Source organism: Mauremys mutica, chromosome 2, assembly GCF_020497125.1.
Source record: "Mauremys mutica isolate MM-2020 ecotype Southern chromosome 2, ASM2049712v1, whole genome shotgun sequence".
NCBI lineage: Eukaryota > Metazoa > Chordata > Testudines > Geoemydidae > Mauremys > Mauremys mutica.
In genome coordinates, this window is record NC_059073.1 from 190,594,652 (window position 1) to 190,621,755 (window position 27,104).

The 27,104-nt window shown below is 40.5% G+C and overlaps 1 protein-coding gene across 1 annotated transcript in view; it reads right to left on the bottom strand.

Moving 5' to 3' along the window:
• Positions 1 to 25,370, bottom strand: part of IKZF1 (IKAROS family zinc finger 1) — a 93,015-nt gene extending 67,645 nt beyond the window's left edge. Inside the window, exons 1-3 of the mRNA XM_045007403.1 lie at positions 25,300 to 25,370; positions 11,169 to 11,222; positions 2,916 to 3,029 (exon numbers count right to left, since the gene is read on the bottom strand). Of these exons, the coding sequence (XP_044863338.1) occupies positions 2,916 to 3,029; positions 11,169 to 11,208 (154 nt within the window). The 5' untranslated portion in view covers positions 11,209 to 11,222; positions 25,300 to 25,370. The remainder of the gene's footprint in view (positions 1 to 2,915; positions 3,030 to 11,168; positions 11,223 to 25,299) is intronic.
• Between the last annotated feature and the right edge of the window lie 1,734 nt (positions 25,371 to 27,104).

Here is a 27,104-nt window from a genome sequence, read left to right on the forward strand (position 1 = left end):
GCATGCTGCACACCAAGCCTTGCTAATGGGAGATGAAAGTCATGTATTTAACTCTGACAAAGATGGAATGATAAACAAAATGCCTACCTGCTCAGCTGGAGGGACCCTAAAACATGCACTGATAAGTATTATGAAAGCAGAATTTTGAACCCCATCTTTACTTTTTAAAAAAAAAGAAAGGTAGCAAGCAGATGCATGTATTATACTCCAGACAGCACTAAGATTGTGTGGAATATGGGGTAGTTATTATGAAATTGAGGCCTTTTAAACAGGAGAATATAATTTTCAAAGAAAAACTATGGTTAGCTCCGGGAGAAAAGAGTATTAGAAAGGATGAAAGCAAATCCAGTTCTGGGGTCTAGAGAAATAAGTGTTGGATCCAACATAAGTGTTGGATTCAGCGGCTATAATGAATAGTGCCCAGAGAGCAGAGTACTGCAAATTGTCTTTGTTGTTATATAGGGCAGTGCATCTCTTCCTTGCAAGAAAGTAACCCCTGCTACCCAAGAAGCCATGAATGGTACATGAGAGTCTTTCAGCAGCTGTAGAAAGATATACTGCAGTCAAGATGATGAAGACCTGTTTTACCATTGGGATCCTATGAGGACAAGAGAGATATTTCATTGTATGGGGAAACCCAAGAACAATGTGTTTGTTTTATAAAAACTCCCTGTAGATATGTACTACTTTGCAATCTCACTACAGGCGTGCTGAGAAGCCTATAGGAGAATTGCACCACCAGCAAAGGTGGGTTTCAGTATGGCCCATTTTGCATAAGCTGTGTGCGGTTAAATAAAATTGATGTAATCAAAATATTGGCTGTTTTAAAAGTTATCTATATTCACCAGTTATTTGATTAAGAGGTTTTAAGTCAAGATTTGAATATGTGGTAATGGCAGGTTATTGTGGGAGAGTGATAGGTTCAGTTCACTGATCATGTTAACAAAGATATAAAGGCCAACATTTTCAAAAACAGGTGCCTAAAGTTAGACTCCTAAATTCATAAGTGGCCTGATTTTCAAAACTGCTGAGTGTAAGACTGACAGACCCTAGTCAGGCGGGACTGAACCTGGGACCTCTGGAGCTTAATACATGAGCCTCTACTGCATGAGCTAAAAGCTATATTGCTCTTTGCTAAAACTGTAGAGCAAACTCATTAATCTCTCTTTAAGTGGCCTTGGTGCCACTAGATGGAACAGAACACCACAGCTGGAGCTGTGGGGGTTACACTGAGCACCTGTACTTTTTTTTTCTTTTTAAAGAGTCAGACCACTTATTTTAGGTGCCTAATTATGGCTTTAGGAGCCTAATTTTATGCTCCAACTTTTGAGAATATTTGCTTAAGCGCTGAACAAAATCAAGACTCCCAAGGCAGTATTGGGCTGGTGGTTCTATTCACTGCTCCGCCCCTGCCCTGCGTGGTCAGTTTGGGTGAGCCATTTCCCCTTTTTCCGACTCCTCTTCCCCTCCCATCCTTTGTGTGCCTTTTCTGTTTAGAATATAAACTCTTCAGGGCAGGGACCCTCTCAATCTTTTGTTTATATAGCCTCTCGCACAATGGGGTCCCATCTCTATTGGGGCCTCTAATTGCTACCATAAAATAAACCCTTCTCCTGGCACCTCTGTTTATCCAAATATCAATGGAATTTTACTAACCCCCAATGCTGGCAACAGGCAAGAAGGGCATTTTAATATTTACTGCCTTTTCCTAAGGAAAGGGACATTTCAGTCTTTCCTGGTATTAATCCCAGATCTGGAAGACAGAGGAAATGTTGATTCTATGGCTTTGTAAATTCTTGCTGAGTTGGCCTCCCTAGTGGAGACAAGCAGCAGCACAGGTATATTTGAATATTTTACTCTACCAGAGTAAACATAGGCACATACGTGTGTCAGGCAGCAACAGACCCAATCCTTCACACTGGGCTGTGAGTTAATGATTCTGCGCTTGTCTACACACTGCATTAGTCCACAACAGACAGGTGTAAATTCTAGTGTGCATTAGCATGTTGCACACTAACTGTAAACTGTGTTGGCGTGCACTAAAACTTCCCTAGCGCATGTTAACATAGCTCCATTCCAAACAGTACTACATCAATGAACAGTGGAGGACTTTTAGTGCATGCCAGGAGGGTCCACATGGGCCAGTTAGTGCTCAACACACTAGTGCTCATTAGAATTCACACCTGTCTTGGGTGGATTAAAGGGTGAAGCAAACAAGCTCTTAGTCTAAGAAGAAGTATCAGCACTTTGCAAATCAGTTCTGGTTCATGATTAGTTGTAAACTAATGGATTTGGCCATTTTGCAGATTACACAGGAAAGAGAAATTCAAGTGATTTTCAGGGTATGCACAATAAAAACAGTAAGCGTCATTGCAGAGCAGTCTGTAAAAAGGTTGGACATACATAGCCAAATAATTTGCAAGTTATGAGCAAACCGTATGTTATAATGTGAAATGTTTGAAGAAATCCACCAAGCACAGAGCTAACATGCTCATGGCCAAGCTAATGCTCAGATCAGAAAACTGAATGTTCCACATGTTAACATAATTGGAGTAGCTTTATTTTGCCTTGGAACCACGCACTTCATAATCTATTACCGATCTCTACAGCAGAACAGTTTCCTATGCAGAATGAGAAGGGTTTCATCTCCTTGAGGGAGATGCATGCAACCAGTCATGCTTTAGAAACTAGACAAATGGCAGGATCTTTCTAGTTCCTTTAGGATGAACTGGCCTGCAGACTGCATTCCCCTAGGTGATGGCTGGGGGGAAAGCACTGAACAACCTCATTGAATTACCATCTGCTAAAGGGGATGAAGAGACTCAAGACTTCCTAGTATAACAGTCAACTATACAGTGTTTTGTTTAATACTATGGTGACTAATATTTCTAAACACAGCAGACCAACCATCTTACCCAAAACTCTGTCATTCTTCTGCTGTCCTCCTGTACTGGTTGAAAGGTCTTCTGGTACAGGCATGGGCTCATCTGCATCATCTGGGACATCACTTATTGGAGGACTTTCCTTTCCTAGTCACAGAAGAATAAATAATAAAGTAAGATTAATAATATTGGGTGGAATAGCTAAAACACTTACCAGGGACCCTAGCCTGCTATCCTCTTGCATGAAAAGCTCCTCCTGCAGTGAGAGTTATTTGCCTGGAAGAACATCCTTGCTAGATTTACTTTACCCAGAACATCAAGGGACTGACTTCTTACTTTTTTCTCTGGATGCTACATGAAGATAAGCAGATTTTTGCTCTGGTGCTAGCACTTATGAACAGTAACACTATACTGACAAATTGTCTAAATGCTCTAAAAGCTCTACTCACAAATGACTAGAGTCTACAGCAGGGGTGGGCACGCTGGGGTATGGAAAGTGTATGGCGGGCCATGAATGCTCACGAAATTGGTAGGGGTGAGGGATGGGGGTGAGGCCTCCAGCTGGGGGTGCAGGCTCTGGGGTGGGGCCAGAAATGAGGAATTCAGGGTACGGGGCGGGCTCTGGGTTGGGGTGCGGGGGGGTGAGGGCTCTGGGGTGGGGCTGGGGATGAGGGGTTTGGAGTGCAGGAGGGGGCTCCAGGCTTGGACTGAGGGGTTCAGAGGGCAGGAGGGAGATCAGGGCTGGGGCATGGGGTTGGGGTACAGGGGAGGGATGTGAGGGCTCCAGCTGGGGGTGTGGACTCTGGGGTGCGGACGGGGATGAGGGGTTTGGGGTGCAGGAGGGTGCTCTGGGCTGGGACGAATGGGATCAGAGGGCAGGAGGGGGATCAGGGATGGGGCAGGCTGTTGGGGCACTGGGGGGGGAGGGGGAGGGCGAGGGCTGGGGGGTGCAGGCTCTGGGGTGGGGCTGGGGATGAGGGTCTTGGGGTACAAGAGGGGGATCTGGGCTGGGATTGAGGGGTTCAGAAGGCAGGAGGGGGATCAGGGCTGTGGCAGGGGATTGGAGTGCGGGGTTGGGCTCAGGGGTGCAGGCTCTGGGCGGCGCTTACCACAAGCAGCTCCTGGAAGCATGTCCCCCCTCCGGCTCCAAGGCGCACCCAGGCGGCTCTGCGCGCTACCCCGTCAGCAGATGCCACCCCTGCAGCTCCCATTGGCTGTGAACCACAGCCAATGGGAGCTACGGAAGGAGCAGCGCCTGCGGACGGGGCAGCGTGCAGAGCAGCCAGGCCACGCCTCCGCGTACTACACTGGGGCCGGAGGGGGTCAAGCTGGGGGAGGGGAGGGGTCATGCTGGCTGGAGCGCCGGAGCTGGACAAACCCCTGACCCTGCTTCCCGGCTGGAGCTGAGGGACGAATTAAAAGATCTGCCAGGCTGGATATGGGCCATAGTTTGCCCACTCTGGTCTACAGGATGGCTTCACTCTTAGCCACAGTTCTCACTGGCTGACTCACAACACAGGCTTAAAAATGGCTTGACCTTACAAGATACTTAGTTCCCTCAGCTCCCAGTGACTTCTATCGCTCAGCACCTTGCATGGTTTGGCTTCCCAGAACACTGCTGCCAAAATCAAGTACAACCCAACATGGTACTGCTTTGTGTTTTGTGATCTCTCGTTAGCAAAGTGAAACAAACCAATAGCTTGAATACAAGCTTTTTGCTGTACAAACAAATCAGGTTCCATAGCAATTTTTTTAAATTAAAAAGGTAACATTTCAGTTCCAAATGCAAAACGTTTCAGAAAATAATTCCACTCCTAATTACTGCACTATGACAGATGGGGAGGTTTCCTGTGTTAATTTTCATTTTCTGTGGGTACAACACTGTTGTCTAGTACTACAGCATGCATTATCCTGCCAAGAGGCCCTCTTACAATGGCTTTAAACACTATGGGTCAAATTCAGGCCTGGTGTCACTATACTGTAGCCAATGGAGTTATCTAGGAGATTAATTTAGACCACCATTATTAAAAGACAATTCTTTTATCAAACAATAAAGAATGAGATAGACCATGGGCTGGATTCTGATCTCACTGATGCCGGAATAACACCACTAACTTTACTGAGGGCCTTTTATGAAGATCATCTACAAGTATTTGAAGATGGTATAGAAAGGAAATTGAGGCTAAGGACTTTGTGGCTACATAACTAGGTATAAGGGGATTAAATTTAAAAAGGGGAAAAAAAAGAAGTTGACTTAATTTCTTATTGATGAATTTATCAGATTGTACAACAGTCTCCCAAGGGAAGCTGCAGGAGCAGCATCAGATGAATCATTTAAAACTACAGTGGACAAAGAACTTCAGGATAAACTGTGGGGACTAATCCGCGCACTGGCAGGAGGACAGACTATATGGGTTAAAATGGCTTTCACATCTCTAACTTCTATGGTATTTTCGTAAAGAGACAAATAATACTGACTAGATGTGGATGCCCAGCTGAAGATGGGTTGGGTAAGGGAAAAGAAGAGCATGAACTCAGAGCAAAAAAGAATAAAGCAGGAAGTAAGCTGATTAAAATGTTGTTTCGATTATTATTTGCTCAGCTCCTTTGTGCAGCTAGCTCTGTAATTTCCTTCACTACTTTACAGGCTTTAAGGAACTTAAGACTTGCCAACAACTTTTTCACGGCAAGTCACAACTTGCCAAGCTGAGATGCATCTTACAGAGAGTGGGGTAATATGGTTTAAACATTTGAGCTATTTAAGAAAAGAAGAAGAAGAAATTTAACTCATGGGCGAGGGTCATTCCCAATCAGAACAGGTTTCCCTAATCTTAGATTTTTCTTGGCAAAATGGCTTAAAAATAAATAAATCAAAAGCCACTTGCAAGTTTCAAGGCCCTATTGTGCTCTCCATTACGCCAGTTAAAGCCCACATACTTACTCTAGGTTTGGGAGATAAGCGATCATAAAAAGCATCGGGCTTGTGTTTCTAAAGACCAGTTTAAATAGGTAACTGCATACCACGTGGAATAGCAAGCACAAAATCAGAACTGTATTCCTCCCCAAAGTTAGGCATCCTACCTCCACATCTTTAAAGGAAGCTTTTTGGGATTCAAAAAAAAATTTAGAAGGTCAAGCACTTTGGCAGTTTACTGTAAATAACCAGGTTTGCCAGATGGATATGGATTGCTGCTTGTTTAGTTTTACTAAAGAATAGGGCCAGACACCCAACTGGTGCAAATCAGTGGACTTCAGTGGATCTGATTTACACAAGCTGAAGATCGTACACCCTACTTTGTCTGAGGAAACTCCACTTTGAAAACTTGGCTTTAATAACTCTTGTCACAGAAGCTTGGGATTTCTTCCCACCGCACATGATAGCACAATCCTTGTATACGAAAACACTGGGTAAAAATAATAGTTTTAAAATAGCTATGTTTGTGGAGCTTTTTCTTTTGGATTCCAGAGCATGATATTCTTATTTCATGCCTTAACTACATCTAAATTGCTACACCCTGATAAATTCACTACTGCATGGCAATCTTACAGATATGCAATCTTGCTAACATTTCTTGCAGATGAATTTAAAAATGGAAAGGGGGAAAAGAAACAGTTCTCCATTTAATTTCTTACAGGCATGTCCAGAATAACAACAGATGTAAGGGATGTGATTGTAAAGCTAGTAGTGAGCACTGGGACCACTTGTTAAAATGTCACAAAATCATAGAAGTCTCACACATTCACTCCACTCTTATACATAGTTTTGCTCAAAGTGTGTGAAACACACACACACACAGCAGTCTAGCATCTAGGTGTAAATTTTGTTTTTTTAAAACAGCCTTAAAACATACCCTTGTTTATAAAAAGCTTTAGAGGGAAAGCACAGGACTGCTGGGAAATCTGAATTCTATTCCTGGCTTTGCCACTGAGTCATTTGGTGACCTTGGGTAAGTCAATTAAGCCAAAAATTTTAAACTTGGATGCCTAAAATCAGGCACCCAAATCCATATTTAGGCTCTCCAAATAGGGTCTCAAATGCCTAACCCCTGAAACGTGTGAGAGAATTGCAGCATTAGGGCCCAACCCTGCAGATTGTTTATTTTGCAAACTGAAGGCCCTCAACATCTTTGTACTTCAGTTTCTCCATCTGTATCATGGGAATGATAGCACTGACTACCAAACAGGAGTTTGGGGAAACTTATGGAACCAATCCAAGAATGTTCTGAGCATTTTTTACTCCCAGTGAAGCCAACGAGCACAGAGCTGGTTCAGCATCTCCACAGAATTTTTTGATGCCTCCGAGGTTCAGGCCAGAAAGGTGCTTTAGAAGCACTCAGTATTATTAAAAGTAAGACAGTAAATGTTTTCTTTTAGAAATATTGGATCTTTACTTTTCTAGAAACTAATATTAGCTAAAGGCTTCTGAAGCTTTAGGGTTATTTTGAGTGGTAACTCTATGGTCACTTACACAGTAATGCAAGAAGAAAGAAATAAGATTGTCTTGACTGATGACTAGAAACCTAATTCTCCTTTCACTTATGTCACTTTTAAACTGGTGTAAAGTCACTGAGATTGATGAAATTTCTCCCAATTTACACTGGCTTAAGAAGAGAATCAGACACAATGACTGGAGCTAAGTGCAGCTAAGCTGATTTACACCAGCTGAGGCTCTAGCCTGCCACATCAGAAGCAAAACCTTTTTCCTTGTTTTCTCATCAACTGGCAAAAGTGGAGAACTACAAATAGTGGTTCCTTGGGGAGATCTTTGTGTGATAGTGGTGAAAACATTCACACTGGTCTTTCATTCTCCCTCAACTGTTAGACCCAATCTAGAACTGAAAAAAAAAAAACAGCAGGATAAACACTGCTGGTTAAGTGAGATATTATCTGTGTTTTCTGATTCTCTTGTACGGGCACCGGATACTGTTTGGTTAAATGTATGTCAGCTCTCTCTTCATTTCAGAACTGCAACTGCTTGCCTCATGAAATATCACTTTCAGGAGAAAAAAAAAGGGTGAACTCTGAGCTTATCATAGAGCATTTTGGTTCCTTTAGGAACTAGCAGTGACTGAATTCCAAGAAGTGGGAACATTTGTGTTGCAAACACAAAGGCCCTGACTCTGATCTCACTTATGCCCATTTTATGCTGTGTTGGCCTGATTCTCCACTGACACACCTTGTGTCCGTTACAGCCCTGCAAGCAAATGGCTTCCAAGTACTACCATTCTGATTTGACAGGGCTCTTACACCTACTTTACAAAGTATGAATAACTATACCAAGCGAAAGGCAGTGGCACATCTAGCCCATTGGCTCAGATTCTACAGTGGGGCTGAGGAGCACTAGGCACAGTGCAGGAGAAGAGTACCATGGTAATTTACAGCTGCAGTTATGACCCCTCAGTCCTGGGGCTGTACAACTGCCAAGCTCGTCCCCAACATATTACAGCAGCCTTGCCCTGCAATTATGTCCCTGGAAGCATATGGCATCCCTAATAGGGCATGATTCCCTTCATCCCATGCCTACTGGCCAGCAGAGCTGGCCAACCTTATGGGAAGGAAATAAGTAGCACCCCTTAAAGGGGTGTAAGCAGCATGCAACTGCTCCTGTGATCTCCAGAGAGCATTCTGCCCCCTCACCCCACCCCCCAAGCTGTTCTTCGTGGCATGAAAACTAGACCATGCTACTGTACGCACATCACATACACAATAATATCAGATGGAAAAATAAGGTATTGAAATGATTTATTGAATCAGCCTTTGACCTGTAGATGATGTCACCACCAACATCAGAATACTTTACCTGTATTAATGAGGCCTCAGTCAAGTACTTGTGGGGGTTAATCCAGTAGGCTGTTGCCTTTGGAATACCCTGTGCACACACAGCTCAGATCACAAATGAAAGCAAGTGTAAGCTATTCTGTGGCCATTTGATCACATCACCAACACAACTAACTGTTCAGCAGAACTGACAGTCTCTGCTCCAAGAGAGCCCAAGAGTAAAAGATCAATGGGTCACTGGCACAGCAGATTGGAGAGGTTTATGCAGGGCATTTGCTGTTGGCAGATTATATCAGGGAACTAAATTTCACCTCAGAGTTCACTTTTTTTAGGAAAGGAAAATCACCACCAAAGAATCTTACTTTTTGTCTCACTTATTGCCACCTAAGGATGCTGCGGAAATACTAGAAGTGGTACTAATCCTTCAGCATTTGGAGAGCTGGAAGTATTCCCCTCACTTAGAAATACTACTGGAGTTCCCTTCAAATCTTCCCCGCAAGGAAAGAGGCAGAGAGTGTGGCCTCCTAACCCATGAGTCAAAACAGCCTCCCGTCCCCTAGAGAGCTAGCCCACCACACTGCTCCTCCTCACAGCAGCATAGCTTGTGTGGGAGTGATGCTGCCTCTGGCCAGCCATGGCAAGAGGGAGCAGATGTGGAGTTCAAGTTAATGCTATTTTAAGAAGCATAACATTGGGTGTGGATATCCACTAGGATATGTGCTGCCATAGAGGCAGAGAATGATACAACTGTCTCCAGCCCCCTGGAACCCAGCAGAGCCCAATCCCCATGAGGCACCCATGTACGGGATTCTGCCGCACATAGAATCATTGAATTTGAATTAGAACACAACTAAAAGCTCTAGTCTAAACAGATCCTAATAATTTTGTCTATACAAGGAATACAGGATCTGTGCTCCATTGCTTTTCCTGTTGAGCAGTGTATATGCCAAATGATACACAGATAGCAAGTTTTTAATTATTTCAATATGCAATAAAACTTTGATGCTCAATATATTTAGTTATAATGTAAAAATGATGATGATGATGATGATGATGATTTGGGCGAAATCAACAAACCTATACAGAATAGCTGGAAATTTTCTGTTGAAAAGTGTGATGGAAAATGGCTTTTTTTTTTTTGTCAAAACAGAAAGTTCTATGGGACACATCTATTTTATTTTAAACTTATCAGGTTTTCATCTAAAAAATAAAAAAATGGTTTTTCTTTTCTGATGAAAACTCAAAAAGATTTCTAAAATTAAATTATATATATATAAATTTAGTTTTTTAGAAATCTTTTTGAATATATATATATACACACACACTCACAAAATTTAGTTCTGCATATATATAATTTACTTTTTCATTTTTCCATCAAAAATAGGTGAAAATGATATTTACAGTTTTCATCTAATTTTTGGCAGGAAAAAATGTCCTCACCAGCTCTAAGGTCCAAGGCCATTTTATGGTCACATACAGCTGTTCTTTAGGTACTGATCCTCGAAACACTTATGCACATGTTTAATTTTAACTGTGACAGTTGTCCGTTAAAGTGAACCACCTGCTTAAGTGTCTGCAGGATGGAGGCCTCAATGAACAAAGGTGGCCTGTTCTAGACAGCATATTAAAAGTGAAAACTAAAAGTCATTTGCCATTGCTGTTGTCAAATATTAGGGAACCTATGAAGAGGGCAAACTATATGGCTCCTTTAGACTAGAGATGGAGCACTATAGTATTAAGAATAGTATTATCTTGATTATTATATTTTCAACCTTGCCAAGGGACCAGTCCTATTCCCAATGAAGTCAATAATAAAACTCCCAATGGGAGAAACACAAAAAGCCAAGGGCCTGTAGAATCCTAACTATGATATTCATAGGACAAATTTTAGAGGCCTAACTCTTCCAAGCAACACTTAAACATTCTTTCAATGCATTGACACCTGGGAATAAAAGAGTTCTGACCCTTAAAGTCTAATGCCATTGGTGCTATGGCTTTTACTATCTACCCAGATATTTATCTACCCAGTCTTTATTTCTTAAGCCAAACTGAGTTATAAAAGATTGGGGCAGGGGGGATGGGGGGCAGGAGAGATTCCATAAACCTACTTGGTGAGCAATTTTTTAAATTAATAATTTCCCCTCATGACTGAAGTTTATTTGTCCTGAAACCAGCATGTACCAGTCAATCTTTTGTTCGTTCCCCCGTCCCCTCAAAATACCCTCCAACGTGAGTCTGGCCATGCTTCAAGGATATAATACTGTAGGTTTAATGCAAAACTACTTATATTTTCCTTGGCTTTGTTATTTATAAAGTTCCTTTTTAAAAAGTCTATGCACTACTAGGTTTGATATTAAGTGATACCATTAATTATGTCCTGCTTTCCACTCTGGCATTACAAAAGATCCAAAGCAATTATAATGACAATAACAACAACACTGCACTCTGGTACAGAGATTAACAGAAATTTAGGATTTTCATTGTAGATATATTCTTTAAGGATCTCACCTGAAACCTGAGACATATCTTGAGCCTCATCTGTTTCCATTTTCCTCAAGTAATCTAAGAAAGAGAGGAAGAGCATTAAGTTAATGTGAAATACAAAAAACAAGACAAAAAGCGTGGGGTGGGGGGAAAGAAAAATCCTTTGCTATTTAACTATGAGATTATCTGGCAAGAATAATGTATTTTTCTCTTTATTTTCCTCCCTGCATACCTGGGTATCAGACTGGCACAGACCTTGATCCTTTTAAAAACAGCATTACAAAGATTTATAAAAATATCATTACAAGCACAGGAGGACCAAATTTGTTATTTATTGTTAATTTCCTACTGCATAATAACCCAAAATGCAAACTGACTGCAACAAAATTAAGCAGAAAATTAAATGGCCCTGGGTCATTGTAGGCACAGAATTCATTCTCTTGGTTGATCCATAGTTATGTTCTTTCTAATTTACTGAGCATGCATCGATGAACCTTGAGTCAGCTTGGTGACACGCGTACAATCAGCAATCAAAAAACGAAGCAATTTGCTGAAGAATGTCTCATTTACCCAGGCAGGGCTGCATATCTGAGCAGCAACCGCCACTGCCTCCATTAATAATGAATACACCTCAAGCAGTGGCAGATGGGCAAAACAGCAGCTTCAGTCTTGGGCCCTCACTCTTTCAGGAGCCCTTGCTTAAGACCACATCAGCTTTCTTCTACACAGGGAGAAGTAAAGCTCCCTAAAATAGCAAAACAAGCCCAGGAGACAAAGGGAACCCAGGCCTTCCTGTTTTGCTGACAGATGGCTGGCTCCACAGATTGGTAACAAATACTGGGAAGCTACTGCCCTTCTGTTGCAACACATAATGTTCTGAGCGTAAGTTGTGAGTGACCACAAACTCTGGGGAGAAGCACGCTGAGGATTAGTGGGTAGAAATAAAATTAAAGTTTTCACTTGGAGCACAAGCCTACAAGTCTGAAGTCTCAAGTGCCTACGGTGGACATCTGGTAGCGCCTTGGATAATAAATGGCTTACTAGAGCAGGTATTCCCAGCACAACCTGATACTGAACTTTCTGCATGGTGCTGGCAACTCAGGTAACCTTAGGAGAAAAAAGTTCTTTAACCTGTAAACTCTGTCTACTACAAGACTTTGGGTCATGTCCTCATCTAATGTAAACTGTCATAGCTTCTTTGACTTCAATGGAACTATGACAGTTTACACCAGCTGAGAATCTGGCTCTTTTGATGTCATTACATTCAAGGCACCACCACCACCAATCTAGTTTTCTGGAATCAGAAAGGTGGCAATGGAAACCTATTTCCATGAACGAGTTAGAAACAGGAGGATGATAGTGGTTGAGTTACTGTACAAAGAGTTATAAAACTATATTGATGTTTGGGGAAAGTGTACAATATCCATTCTTCTCAAATCCACAAACATCTTCTCAAATCCTCAAACAGAAAGAAAGAAAGAAAGAAAGATGGAGATAGTAACGTGATACCAAATAAATGGCAGTGGAAAAGCTTGTAACAGCAGTAGTCCTATTTAGTTCTCCAATGAATTTTATGGACTTCCCAGGCAACATTTGTCTCAGAACCCACACAGTGCACCTCAGATCTAACAGTCTGCTCTTCAGACATATGCAAGTCTCCCTTTCATGTCAATGGAAGCTTTGTGCACAAGGAAGAACCCAGTATCAGTGTGCACATCTGCTTGTGTGGATTTAAGAGCAGACTTTTACCCTCTGCATTTTGCTACAACGCCTTCAGTCTGTCCCCTCCAACAGGCATTCCACCCACTGCATAACTGCCATAATGCTACTAAACATACCAGAACGTTTTGTTTTGCTTTATTTCAGTCCCAAATTTTAGTCCCAGCCAAAACAACTTGTAAAAAAATCACTGCCTAAAATAGATTGTAGCTTTGCAAAACACAATAAGCTTCCTCCCACCCAACAATTTACATCAACTTATATGGGACAGAAGAGATTTCAATTTGTCCATTTTTTAATAAAGATAAGTAGTCAGTGGGAAATACAGCCTGTCTTGAGGGAGGGGAAATCCAGCATCATCTTCTAATTGTAACCTGTTCAGTTACCGGAAATATGGTATGTACTGGTAGGTGGGACTGTACACAAAAGCCCAGTCTCCATATACACACTCCCTTAGTTCTCCTGCAAGGGTCACTGAACACAAATGAAGAAAAAGACATTCCTATGCATTTCTTGGTGCCTTAGATGATCATCCAGCTGTTTGATAAACATAGAGTTCCATTGTGGCATGGTGAACTCTAGCCAAACAAAAACTCAAGAAAATATACAATGGAAGAGAATCCTATACGTTAATTAAACAGTATCTCTAGAATAATTTGAAAATGCTTCAAGCTTTATTTCCAGGGCTTCAGAGAAGACAAAGCAAAATATGGGGGGTTTCTTCTTCCTCAATAAATCCACTAAAGATGGTCTCTTCCACAAAAAAGGTTATTTAAATAAGAAAGTTTCTATTTTATTATTCCCATAATTACCCACCTTTAATATGACAAACCAAAAAACCCCAACGTTTCTGCAGCTTACCAAGTACTGAATCATTCCTATTCTCCCAAAGCATGCTCCTTTTGCCTTTTAGCTGGAGTCAGATGTGGAGTTACATTTACAAAGTTTTCCCAATTTCTAAATGGGGAGGTCCCCTGGTTTAGATAGGAGAGGACTGGAGGCTGGGTGTTCTTGAGGAGAGATCCTCCACACTGCAAAATGCCTCTCCTGGGTCTGTGAAAGCCTAGATTTGCTGACCTTCAGTACATTCTCTCAGGCTCACCTCTTTCCCCGAGGCTTTTTGGGAGGGACAAGAGATTAAGGTTTTGGGATGAGTGGATGGGCAATATCTTAGTTTGGTTCGGAAAGAGGAGGAAATGTCTTTTTTTAAATGGTCTTTTGGAACTCAGAGCTAGTCTTATGTGCATTCAGCACCCACAGCATCGATCATTCAATATATTTAAATTGATTAAATTAAAGCAGGTGATGCCTAATTTGAAGGGGGGAATAATAGTGTAATGCTAGTGTATTCAGATTGTAAGTACCAGTGAAATCCCAACCAATTCCAAGGAAAGTTTTAGGTTTGCCAGGAACACATGACTGAACCCTTATCTAAGTGCTGGGACAATACGTTTTTTGTAACCCTGAACTGGTAAAAAGGTTTTTTAATTTTTACCTAGGCATAATCTCCCATTGGGCCAAATTTTTGTGTAATGAGAGCACTACCTGTTCAAGCAACTTTTACATGGGTATATGCCTGAGTAAGAACTGATGAGCTGATCTTGCTTCCATTGAAATCAATGGAAGCTTTGCTATAGACTTCAAGGGGAGCAGGATATAGCCCAGAGTAAGGACACTAGGATTCCCCCCACCAAAGTTACGATTTAAGACTGGATTTTGAATGTTATCACAGGTGGACACAAAAGGATTTCTGCAGAAGTGTATATGGCATGAGACATTGGGGGGAAAGTACTATTATTTAGTAAAAGGAAAAAAATTAACAACCGACCCCTTGCAAATTTTCATAATAATTTTAAACTCATTGGGCCAAATTCACTATAGGCATGAGTGTGTGCAATTTCACTGCCTTCTACACAGTTGCCCCTGCTTATGCCAACAGTGAATGTAAGCCAACATTTTTAAACATCAGTGCCTAAAGTTAGACACCTAAGTCCACATTTAGGCACCCAGATAAGGATCCATTAACTTCAATGGGAGGTGCAGGTGCTCAGCACCTCTGGAAATTCTGGCCTCTTTTATTTAGGTGCCTAAATATGGATTTAAGTGCTTGGGCCATTACAAAAAATATCTACAAAGCCCTTTAAAATATTATACAGTTTCTTCAAATCTCCTTAGAAATTGAATTCAACCCAATATATTTTCCTCTTAATAATCTAGAGACTTGACTGCAAAAATTAATTATAACGCTTTTGAAAACACAACATTGTAAATCTTTGGATCATGACATTATTAATCCTAGAGAAACGCACACTAAAATGGAAGTTCTATATTGGTCCTGTTTTACACAAAGAGATGCTTTAAATAAGAAAACAATTAATTTATATACACACATACACAGAAATTGTACAGGTTGCCATCTAGTCAAATCCTGTGTATGCAGACATGCACATGATTTCTTTTCCTCTTGTCAACTCCCCTCTACAACTCTGCCTATGCAGTGTTCATGGGAAATGCACACGTGTATGCCAGCCACATCATGTTTAATTTATTATACATGCACAATTTTGAATGTGTTCACATGGAACACTTAACCTTTCATAGTCTGAAGAAAAGTTGAGTGGGACAAGGTCTGCCCGCAGTTACTCCCATGCAACACCATTCAAATTCAGCAGAGTTGCACTGCTGTTAGTGAGAGGAGAATTTGGCCCAATATGTGCATTGTAGACTCTGAGCTATTTTTTTTCCCCACTGAACAGTCAAAACAGGCCAGATTAAGTATTCACATCAATTACAATTCATTGCAGCAGGGTTACATCAATGAGGAATTTGGGCCCATAAGTTAATGGGATCCTTTAGGATGCTGTCAGGGGAAAACATCTCTATAAGGGTAATTTTCCTATTTCAGGATGTTGCCCTTCAAAATACATCAAATTTTTCTGCAAATGGAGTGTTGGTGTATTATTTCATCTCATATTTTTCAATGAAAAAGTAAAGGTAAACCATATACATTAAAGTACTGCATTTATAACGTGCTTTATACATTCAAAATGATGTACAAGCATGAGGGCTCAGTCCTGCATCCTGTGCAACCAAAACTTGAACTGAAACCAATGGGATTTTGGAGTGTGAAGAGACTGCAGGATAAGGCCTATTGCCTAATTGACTCCAACATACTATCCCAATCCTGCTACATTTCCACATTCTTTGGTTTAAGCCCTTGGGTAGTGACTTCAATAGGACACCACACGTGCCCATGTTAAGTACATACATGTTGGCAGGATCAAGGCTTATATTAACACACTCTAGGCTAGATCCTAATCTCAAATACACTGATGAAAATTTGGAATAACACTATTGACCTCAGTGCAGTTGCTTTGGATTTACACCAGCACACCTGAGATCAGAATCTTGCCCTCTGTTTATATACTTCTTATTTGATTTTGTGAAGTATGAATAGGGCCCAGGTAACTACATTACCTTACACTCCTCGCTACTTGTTTCCTACCCATTTTGTGGGATTTTTAAGCCCCAGCACCTAAGTGGAAAGGTCTCAGAGATGCACAACTAAACAACCACATAGCCAGTGATACTGCTCTCTCAAATGATGTGCACAATTAAAGGGTAAGAGCTTTTAAAGAGTTTAAGGTAGTCAGAAGAACAAGTCCCATTTACAATTAGTCTTGTGCTCCTAACTGCTTTAGGCACTTTTGAAAATCCCACCCAAAATGCATACAGCACACATGATGGCTGAACAGGGACTCTTCCATTGCTATAATCATGGGCTAATAGGTCTATTCTAAAAAAGCATAACCTCCCCCCCACAACAAAGCCATACAGGGTAAGGGCTGATTTTGCAACCCACATTTACGCAAGCAGTAAACAGAACTCATTTGAGTTAGAATTGCAGGAACTGGCTTTAAATGATTGCTGATGTTATTACGATGAGTCTCCTTTTTTGTGGTCTTTGCAATATAAAAGTCTCAGTGGCTCTTGATCAGACAGGATACAACATAAAAAAACATAGCCTAAGCAATGCATCTCACGTGAGTCGTAGCTTCAACAATACAGAGAGAGAGGTCAAACTCGATAAAGCCAACCCAGATAGCTCCCCAGCAAACCTGGTACCATCAAAGAATATACCATTCAAAGTATTTGAAAGCGTATGCATATTAATGGCATGACTAAGCGAGGAGTGGCATGTACGGGTCCACAATTAATGAAAAAAGTCAACTGTTGCATGCATCTGCATAACTGCAGCGTAGCTGTATCTTTAACTGCATCAAACGGCTTCAAACTGCAGAATGTTACTGAGATAATTCCCTCAAATCTGCTAAACCTGAGGTTTGGACCAAAGACCACGGAGAGATGATGAACTAACAAAAAGGAAAAACCCTGTAAAAGTATTTATCTTTCTATTTTTTTCTATTTTTTTTAATGCATCTACTGTAAATGAAGTCATTTTGTTTTAAAGAATCCTTTACTGCCAAATTGGGTAGATGAGGAAGAAGGCAAAAGAAGGAAGATTATTAAGTTTGAGTAAATGTAGCATATTCTGAATCAACTGAGAAGGATGTGGTGGAAATACTTGTAGAAAATTGCTAAAACCTGTAAACTGGTTTTAATTAAAAGTGTTCAATATCTCAACAAGCAGCTGATAATTAACTTTATCACTGGTATTTAATAAAGTAGACTTCACAATCTCTACAAATGACGCTACTTCGGAACCATTTTAATTCTATTTTAATTTCCTCCCCATCACACTACTCAATATAAATAGTAACTAAGAAGAAAAATAAAGAGTCCCTTCTAAAGACAGAAAATTAAGCATCACACTATGGATTTCGCTATGTTTCCAATAACAATTAAAAATACCTTCACTGCTATTAAGGGACTTTATAAAAAGAAGTTTAAAACAAAGATCAATCCTTCCCCCTCGCCATCACAATTTCTCTTCTACCCAGTCTGCATTCAACACTTTCCCAAAAGTCTAGAGAGGCGTTTATTTAATACAGTCATTTTTCTACTCCTGGCAGGTGTAAATTCTGGTTAACTATGGGAATTGACAAAACAATTAGAAATGGTACAGTCAACATTCAATTGAGAGTCCCTGTCTATAAAATGAGGGAGGCACTGTAATTCAAGACATGAGAGTAAAGAAATAATAATAATAATTTTGCTAAAAGCACAGATTCAAAATATTTATATATATGGCACTTGTGAAATTAATTTCCATGTTAGTGAACAATTGTGAGGGTCTGAAAAAAGTTGAAACAAACATCCTATATAATTCTCAATTCTTTTGGAATTTGTTGTAAGAGCACTGCAAATGGTGTTTTTTGAAAAAGTATATACATTCCACATATAATCTTACTAGCTTTCTATTAGATTTCAGTTAAATCTCTATTGCAGTATATTATGAAGGGAAGGAATACATATCTCCTTTTTCATTCACTTTGTATACAAGTTCTTGCAATTTTCAGATGTCCATACCTGAGCCAAAGCAAAAATTAAAAAGGATCTTCCAAATTTTTAGATTGCAACCCGATTCATTAAAAAAAATTTGCTTTGCATGTGAGAAAAATAAAGAGAGAATTTTTCTAATTGAGGCCATGCTTTAGTAATTCATTGAACTCTGACTCCTTTCTTCATTAAGCCAAATAAAATCACCATCATACAGAAAAGACTCACACCTCCATCAAATAAACAAACTGACTAAAAAAGTCAGGAGTGTAAATTAAGGCACTAACTCTCCTAAGAACAAAGCACACTATCCAAGAGCCAAATTCTGCTCTAGGACATTCTTGCACACTGCCTCTCAAACCAGGGGGAACATCCCTGCAGAACTGAATTTTTATGTATTACTTTAAAAACAGAGATGTTTATTACAGCAAATCTAGCAAAACAGTTGAGAGAAAGGGACATTTTTATATTTGATGGAGCTTTTATTGCCAAATACCCCAGGACATATACTGAAGTAAGAATCAGCAGTCAATTTGGTTTGTTCCAAATGACAAGGGGTTTTAGTACCTATACCCATGATTGTGGAATTACTTCCTAATTTCTCTTCACAGTTTAAGATTATAAAGGAGCATTATTAGCTTGGAACAGTATCTTATATGTGGGTGTATTTTTTTCCTAGATACAGTTAAAAATAACTCCTAAAATTACTATAACTGAAATAAATTAACAGATTTTTGCCCCCTCTCTTTCTTTCTTTTGGTTACTGTGTGTTTTGCAATACTTTGGACCCAATCAACTATTGATTATTCCAGTTTTACACTGCGGTCACTTCATTGTTTTAACTGTGGGTCTGGTCTACTGTATGTAGTCAGTTTCATGGTTACAATCTATCAGTCAGTCATTGTCTCCTTTACTGAGAAGGCTAATGAAACATCAACAGGGGAATAGAAATGTTTTAAAATTGTTATTAAAAATACATCTTATTAAGCTAAAGGAACAGATGCTTCCCATTGCTTTTAAAATCATTAATATTTTAGATTATATTTTATTTAAATCATCCTGTGATGCCGCTTGGAAAAATGCAATATAAATGCATTTTGTGCTCACAAGGTAAGCCGCCAATCTTGCACTAACACACACAACTTCCCAATGTGACGACTCTCTGAGTAAAGTTAAGAATATATATCAATCTGCAGATTTGGGGCCTAGATTTGCACTCAACAGGTACAATTTGACTTGGTTACAGTCTACTCAGCTCAAAATAGTATCAACCACTATCCATTCCACACAGGGCCGGCTCCAGGGTTTTTGCCACCCCAAGCAGCAAAAAAAAAACCAAACCAAAAACCATGATCACGATCGGGGGCAGCTCCACTGCGTCACTTTCTTCTTCAGCGGCAATTCGGCGGCAGGTCCTTCCCTCCGAGAGGGACCAACGGACCCGCCGCCGAATTGCCGCCGAGGAGCCCTATGTGCCGCCTCTTCCCCTTGGCCGCCCCCAAGCACCTGCTTGCTGAGCTGGTGCCTGATTCCACAGCCTCTTCATGTTGAAACACTCAGAGCACAAAAGAGGGCATGGCTTAGGGGGAAAAGGTGTGGTTTATGGGTGTTGTGTTTTGGGGTTTTTTTTGTTTTGTTTTGTTTTGTTTTTTTAAGGTGCACCACAATCTATTCCTCTCTCTGCAAAAATTCTCAGTTCTGTTCAAATTTAGGACCCAATCTACATGTAAAACTCCTACTGACTTTAAATCATAATGATACACACATGTAGGATTGAGGAGATCAAGTCAAAGCTGACCTTGGTAATGGCTACTTGCCCTCTGTAATCACTTGCAATGCATAGCCACTAGGGAGATATGACGGTATAGTTATTCATAACGTGCTGGAGGGGCTTGGCGCATCCCCTTGTTAAAATTCACCACCAAACTGAAGGGTGATTTGGGGGTAATTTCCTTGCCTCTGACATGGTTCACACACCTTTCTGAATACTGTTAAATCTTCCCTGACACAGGCAAATGATTCTTTGGGGCTCATAAAAACACTTGAGAAAAGCAAGTGTTTTTGCCTTTGGGCTACTTCACCAAGGGGCAGGGATTTTCAATATGTTTCTCAGAAGATCAAACACCCAGGCAGACTTTTTTTTTTTAATTTTTAAAGTGTATTCATTGTCCGCATTTCAAGTGACACAACATATACCCCATATTTTTCTAAACAGTTCCAGCAAATGCATTTAATATTAGTTTAGCTGTCCAGTGGTGTTGCCTCCTCCCCGTTTAAGAGAAGATTATAAAATAGAAAATTATTAGATTCACAACCCTCCCTCTGTATGATCACATGCTTCCCTGGAACACAGGGTTTTGTCACAGACTAAGAACAGAAATTTTGTGGGAACACCTTAAAATATTAGCAGCACTTGCTGCTAACTTACCTTCTAAAGTTGCCAATATTATTAATATTAATATTAAAAATCTGACAACACATTACTATTTATTTCCAATTTGGTTTAATTCTCCTACACTGTGTAGCAGGAAAAATTGTGACTTCAAAATGCATTCAAGTACATTGGTGAACAATAAGAAAACCTGACAATAAAATTAACCCTTGAGCCCATGCAGTAGTCCTTATAAATATGAGACTCCCGCTGAAGTCTTCAGTGGAAGTTTTGCCTACTAAAGAGATACAGGATTGGGCTGGATCAGTGACTTTAACACCTACTGGATTTTAAAAAAAAGAAGTTTCCAAGCACAAACTGCCAACATAGGATATATAATTTATTTGGTGCTTTGTGTTGTTCAAAGCATTTTCCTTACCTCTGGAATGTGCAAACAGTATAAGAAGTATCTCTCAGTTCAAATAAAAATATATCTGGAAAGGTTTGTGGCATCATTTTTGAGTTATACAATTTATCTGATGAGCAATATGGATACAATATTCTACCACTATTTTAAAACACCACAGGTTGATTCTCCTCTCACACTGGACATGAATGTAGCTACTTGGTGGAAGTAACGGGTGAACCAGGTTTTAGTCTTTGAAGCCCACAACAGAATTAAAAACTGCTTTACTAATATTGGAATGGGGATTGCTGCATTTTGTTATGCTGCACGTTGCATGAATATCACATGCACACTTACACAACGAAGCATTCCACCAATCTGTGTCCAAAGTTAGCAATGGTATTTGACATGCCACCTAGGCTGTATCAGATGTATGACAGGTCTTTAGCTCCATTGCAATGTCTGCACATACTACAAAATGCTGCAACTTACTTTAGGGAGATCAGACAGCGAGTGTGAAAAATCGGGACAGGGGATGGGGGGTAATAGGCGCCTATATAACACAAAGCCCCAAATATCGGGAATGTCCCTATAAAATCAGAACATCTGGTCACCCTAACTTACTTAGTGTTCTTCAGGATACATGGCCACTCAGCAAAACATTATATGGGATAAATAATCCAAAGAAAAACATTTAAGTTTCTGCAGTTATTACGAGCATAGAGTGGAAACAGGCAAGCATTTAAACCATGTAATTCATGTGCTGTGCCCTTCAACATCAGTGTTTGACAGGTAACAACAGTTAATTCTGGAGTAAATGTGCACTATTTCCAAAATTTCACACTATGCCTGTGTCTCCAAAGCAGCTCCACTGGAATAAAAATATTCGAGATAGGTCCTGACTCCAGATATTAATGCATGAGAGGTGAAATCCTGGCTTCATTAAAGACAATGCCAAACTCCCACTGACTTCAACAGAGTCAGGATTTCACTCAAAAAGTGGGTTCTTAGATTTTGAATTTTAATTATAATTTTATATTTATATTTACATTTTCATTTACAACACTCGGTAGAAAAGAAATATTTAACTAAATGTTACCAATAAAAAGCTAACACAATTCCAAGATGCCCAAAAGTTAATATTTATTACAAGACTTTTAAACCTGGCACCAGATATCACTAGAACAAGGAAGGATCGCATACAAAGTGAAGTATAGCTCTCCACAAGCTAGCCGAGTCTTCCCCCACCCAGTTCTGCTAATGAGGACTGTGGTTTCTAAAAGGAGAATATGTCAGCAGAGACTCTTGGTGCACAGGGTTTTCATCCAATTTCTTGTGTCCATGAGTAGCTCTTTGAGAGGATAGGGATTTAGCACTTGGGCATTCAAGTTTGCTTCAGACTAAAAGTTCAAGTGCTCAGTGCAGGATAAAGTGTTGTTATGGGTTTTTTTTCCTTTCCAATTTTATGAACATAGACATGGGTCTTAAATGAATATATTTCTCTTTTTGATGTACACTCATGATTTAAAAACAAAACAAATCATGTAAATGGACAATTTATATTCGAAAAGCAGCTCCAACATGAAAGTAGTAACTACTTTTCAAGAAGTGTTGCACATTGTGGTGTAATCCATATCAGCCCTATGAGCAGGAATCCTAGGCCTAAAGTAAGCTCATCTACAATACAGTAGTAATGGATTTTTTCCCCATCTTTTTTTAATTTTTCTGGATTAAAAAAACAAAACGAAAATTATTTAAAAAAAGAAGTGGGAATACAAGTGGCTTGTAAAATCAACAGAGGCAATGAAATTTCAATTTGAGACTGCCACTCCATCCTTAATTCACATTTTGTCTAGACACTGCAGCAGAAGTGCTTCATGAACTCACATTAGTAGATCCCTGAAGTACTAGGGCATAAAGAGGGAAGTTGAGGGCAAGTTGAGAGTGGCAATCTAACTCATGTAATTTCCTTGTTTTAACTGATGCAAGCCAAACCTTTTAGATTATTTGGACAGGTTTTGGGGCAGAGGAGTGGGGGTTAAATGTAATAGTTTAACTTTTCATCTTTATATTTTAATGAATGTTTATTGTGTCCAATTTATTTAGGGTGTAATCCTGCATGAGTTACAAAATCCACATGAGCAGTCCATTGATGTTCATGCATGTGTATGTGGGAGCTTGCAGAATCTGGCCCTTAGTTTGTCTTTTACTTTTAAAATGAACTAGTAGTTACAAAACTTTCAAAGTGGAAAGTGGTCATGAACACATGAAACAAATAAAACCTCTCTTGTAGGCTACTCTTTTTGTTGTTTTTTCCTAGGATTGTAAAACAGTGGATGCATCTGGATACAACCAATGTGATATCCAACTACTGACATGTTAAAAACTGTCCTATGGACAAAACAGAATTGGAGAGTCCTCAATCTTGTTTCTGTTCTCCATCTTTACCCTTGCCTTTCTGAAAATTCCAGTTCCATTAATGTGTGTAAATACCTAGCACATTCATTTATACATTTCAAAAAAATTACATTATTTTCCCTTCAAATTATTTGCTATGCTTTTGATCAGTAGACCATGCCATCTTAAAAACTATTACATTCTACAAAACACCAGTTTCATACTAAGGGTTTGAGATTATAAACTGTATTAGGATAGTAGTTTTAAGAGTTATCTGTAAACGGAAAATAACCACAATACTATCATGGATCTTAACTCTCAAAAGCCTAAGAGGATGCTTTGTACAATGCAGGACAGTCTTGCTGTACTTTGTAGAACATTGTCCAAAAGTAAGACATTTCTTAAATTAAAAAAGCAAAAACAAAATTAGAAGCTTCCTTATAAATGACATCTGAAGTGTGAAGTTGTTTCTGTACTAATTTTTTGAAAGAGACTACAGGGCAAAACAGTCACTTATGGAAATCACAAGTTGTGCTGTGTGGTGAGAAAGAACAAATCTTCAGCTGAGAAAGCCTATACTACAATGAAGAAAACAATGAAGATAGTTCCTTCCTTATAGCCAGATCTCCAAATAAATGTATTCTGCTCATCTCACAAGTCCCTGATGGGTTATGGAACCCACGCTGCCTTCTTTCTGTAATTTACAGGGGCAACCTACTTGAACTTGGGCTTTGAATGAACTTAGGTGCTGGAGGTGATTCACAGACACTGAAGCATGCTCCTGAGAGGGGATTATGTTTTTACTGCCCCCTTACTTTCCTCACCCTCCTGATGTGGTTTTTTTTAAATAATGAATAATTGTTTTAAAATATCTCACTGGTTTTGCCTATTTCTAAAAACGTTAGGGAATAATTCAAAAGTATCTTGGCTCTTTTGTGCAACCTACATTTCAATAAATTTATTTCCTACTATCATACCTAGTCAGGATAAGAAGGAACATTGGTAACATTAATTTAAAAAATAAGAGAGAGAGAGAGAGAAAACCAGCTTGTTTAGCCTCTGTAATCTCCCAGTTTTCTTTCACAACTTCCTGAAATTACTCAACTCACACTGTTCCCTATTTCTTTAAAATAAAACAAAACAAGCAAGCCTTCCTTGTATTAGTATGAAGTTTTCTTGTGTATTTCTTTGGAGTTTACACTATACACATAGAGGAATCCCGCTGACTCCTCGGGATCTCATCTAAAGCTACCTGTTTCTGAAGAGGAGGAGGTTAGGATCCATGGCCAAAAAGCTGATCCGCTTTTAGCAGAGCATATACAGAACAATGGTGCAAACAAACAAATATTCATTGCTAAAGCACTACGGAAGAAACAGCCCATCCTTATCTGGGCAACTGTAAATGGCAATTTTCCCCCTTGTCCGCTGCTTGTGATCATCCTATGATCCCAGAACGCAAGACCACCAGGATAGGACATCAGCGCTGGCCCCTAACAAACATTAGCCGGGATCTCCTCCTGCCCTAAGCAGAAAAGTTACCTCCCCACCATTCGCACCATCCACACTCACCCCTGGCCCCCTCTCCTCAGCAAACTTTGTCCTCTCCTCTCCCAACCCCCTCCCAGAAAAAAAAGTTTGCGGCACAGCAAAGCGCGCAGACAGGTGTCAGCCCAGGCTCCTCGCAGCCCAGGAAAAGGCAGAGGGCGGCACAGGGCGAGCAGCAAGGCGATGCCAGACGAGACATGCCCTGCCACACTCCGCAGCTGCCCCCCGCGGAGCGCTGCGGCTCGGCAGTACGGTACCTGCTCTGGCCGGGGCTGGCTGCAGACAGTTCTCCCAGTCCTCTCCAGCTCCATGTGCTGCGGCTCCTCCTCGCAGCAGAGCCGCGGCAGGAGGCAGCTCCGCTCTCAGTCCCTCCCCTCTCCACTCCACTTCCTCATTCCAATGCAACATGACTGCCGCCGGCCAGCTCCAGCGGGCATCTCGCTCCCGCTACGCTCCCCCGCGCCCTGCGCAGCGGTTCATTTTAAGGCGAGCCCAGCAGCCCCGAAGAGCGCAGGAGCCTCGCGGAGGCTGTCAGAGGAGGGCAACACCCTCTTTTCTCACCGAGCCTCTTCTGCACTGCTGCGCCAGGACGCTGCCCAGCGGGACGGGGCTTCTCCTTGACCCACCTGTTAACCCTTCATGCGCTGCAGGATGAGCCAGCCCCCTCCTCTGGGATGCACAACACCGACTTTCTCCCCAGGCGGTGGTTAGCCTCTGGATCTTGAACTTAAGCCCATGTGAAAGTGCCCAGATACCTCGGGGATGGGTACCCAATGACCACGTGTGGTAAAACAAACTATATTAACGCTCGGTGGAAAAACCATCCTGAAGGTTAGGCATAAAAGCGACTCACCTGCCCCTGCTGTGATGGTATTTTACTTGGCCAGCAAAGAAAAATGCAACCCTGACACATAGAATTTAGCAAGGGTATTATAAAGCGTACACAAGTGAGCGACATAGACAAAGTGGGCCAGGTTCTGATCCAGATTAACCCAGTGTGAATCTAGAATAACTCCTCTGATGTCCGTAGAATTATTCAGGAGTTACACTGACATACATCAGAATCTGACCTGTTGTACATTCTTCAACATCTCCAATTATGTATTATTTTCAGTGTCCTATAGTAATTATACAGGTGGGCTAGCACACACTACCAATTCAAATTCAGCCTCTGAGTAGTGTGGCCATAGCTGAGGTTAGAGAGGAAGGATGGTCCTTATTCTAGCAACCCAATGAGTCAAACTGTAAGGACATGGGTACTGTTCAGATAAACACATGCATCAAATATTTGCAGGATCAGAACTTAAATGACTTGTCCAAGGTCAGGCATAAAATATATAGCAGAGTTAGGTATTGAACCCATATCTCCTGAATTTCAATCCAGGGCCCCATTGAGTCAATGGAATTACTCACACACTTAATATTAAGTGCATGCATAACTGTCTGCAGGACTGGAACCTTAGTGTCTCTCTGCTTCAGTTCCCCATCTGTAAAATGGGGATAATATTACAACCTTTTCCCATCCCATCTTGCCTATTTTTGCTTTCATGCTACAAAGACATAAGTATGTGAGTAACTTTGTATTATGTGAGCTGTACCATTGACTTAAATGGTGCTACTCTCAGGAGTAAAGATAAGTGTGTGTGTAAGTGTTTACAGGATTGGGGTTTTAGATTGTAATCTCTTTGGAACAAGATCTGTCTCTTACCATGTGTTTGTATAGTTCCCAGAACAATGGGTCCCTGATCTTAGCTGGGGTCTACAGACACTACCATAATAAAAATAATAATAATAAAATTGTAGCCAAGGTCCCATCCTAAGATCTAGCGTCAACCTCCTCTCCCTGCAGGAAACTTTGCACAAATGGATTGATATGGACTACACAGACTAGGACATCTGAATATTATATTTGTTATGCCTGAGAGCTTGAATTAATATTCAAACTAGATACCATTAACTTGGGTTTGAATATAGACTGGGAGTGGCTGGGTCATTACACATATTGAATCTATTTCCTCATGTTAAGTATCCTCACACTTTCTTGTCAACTGTCTAAAATGGG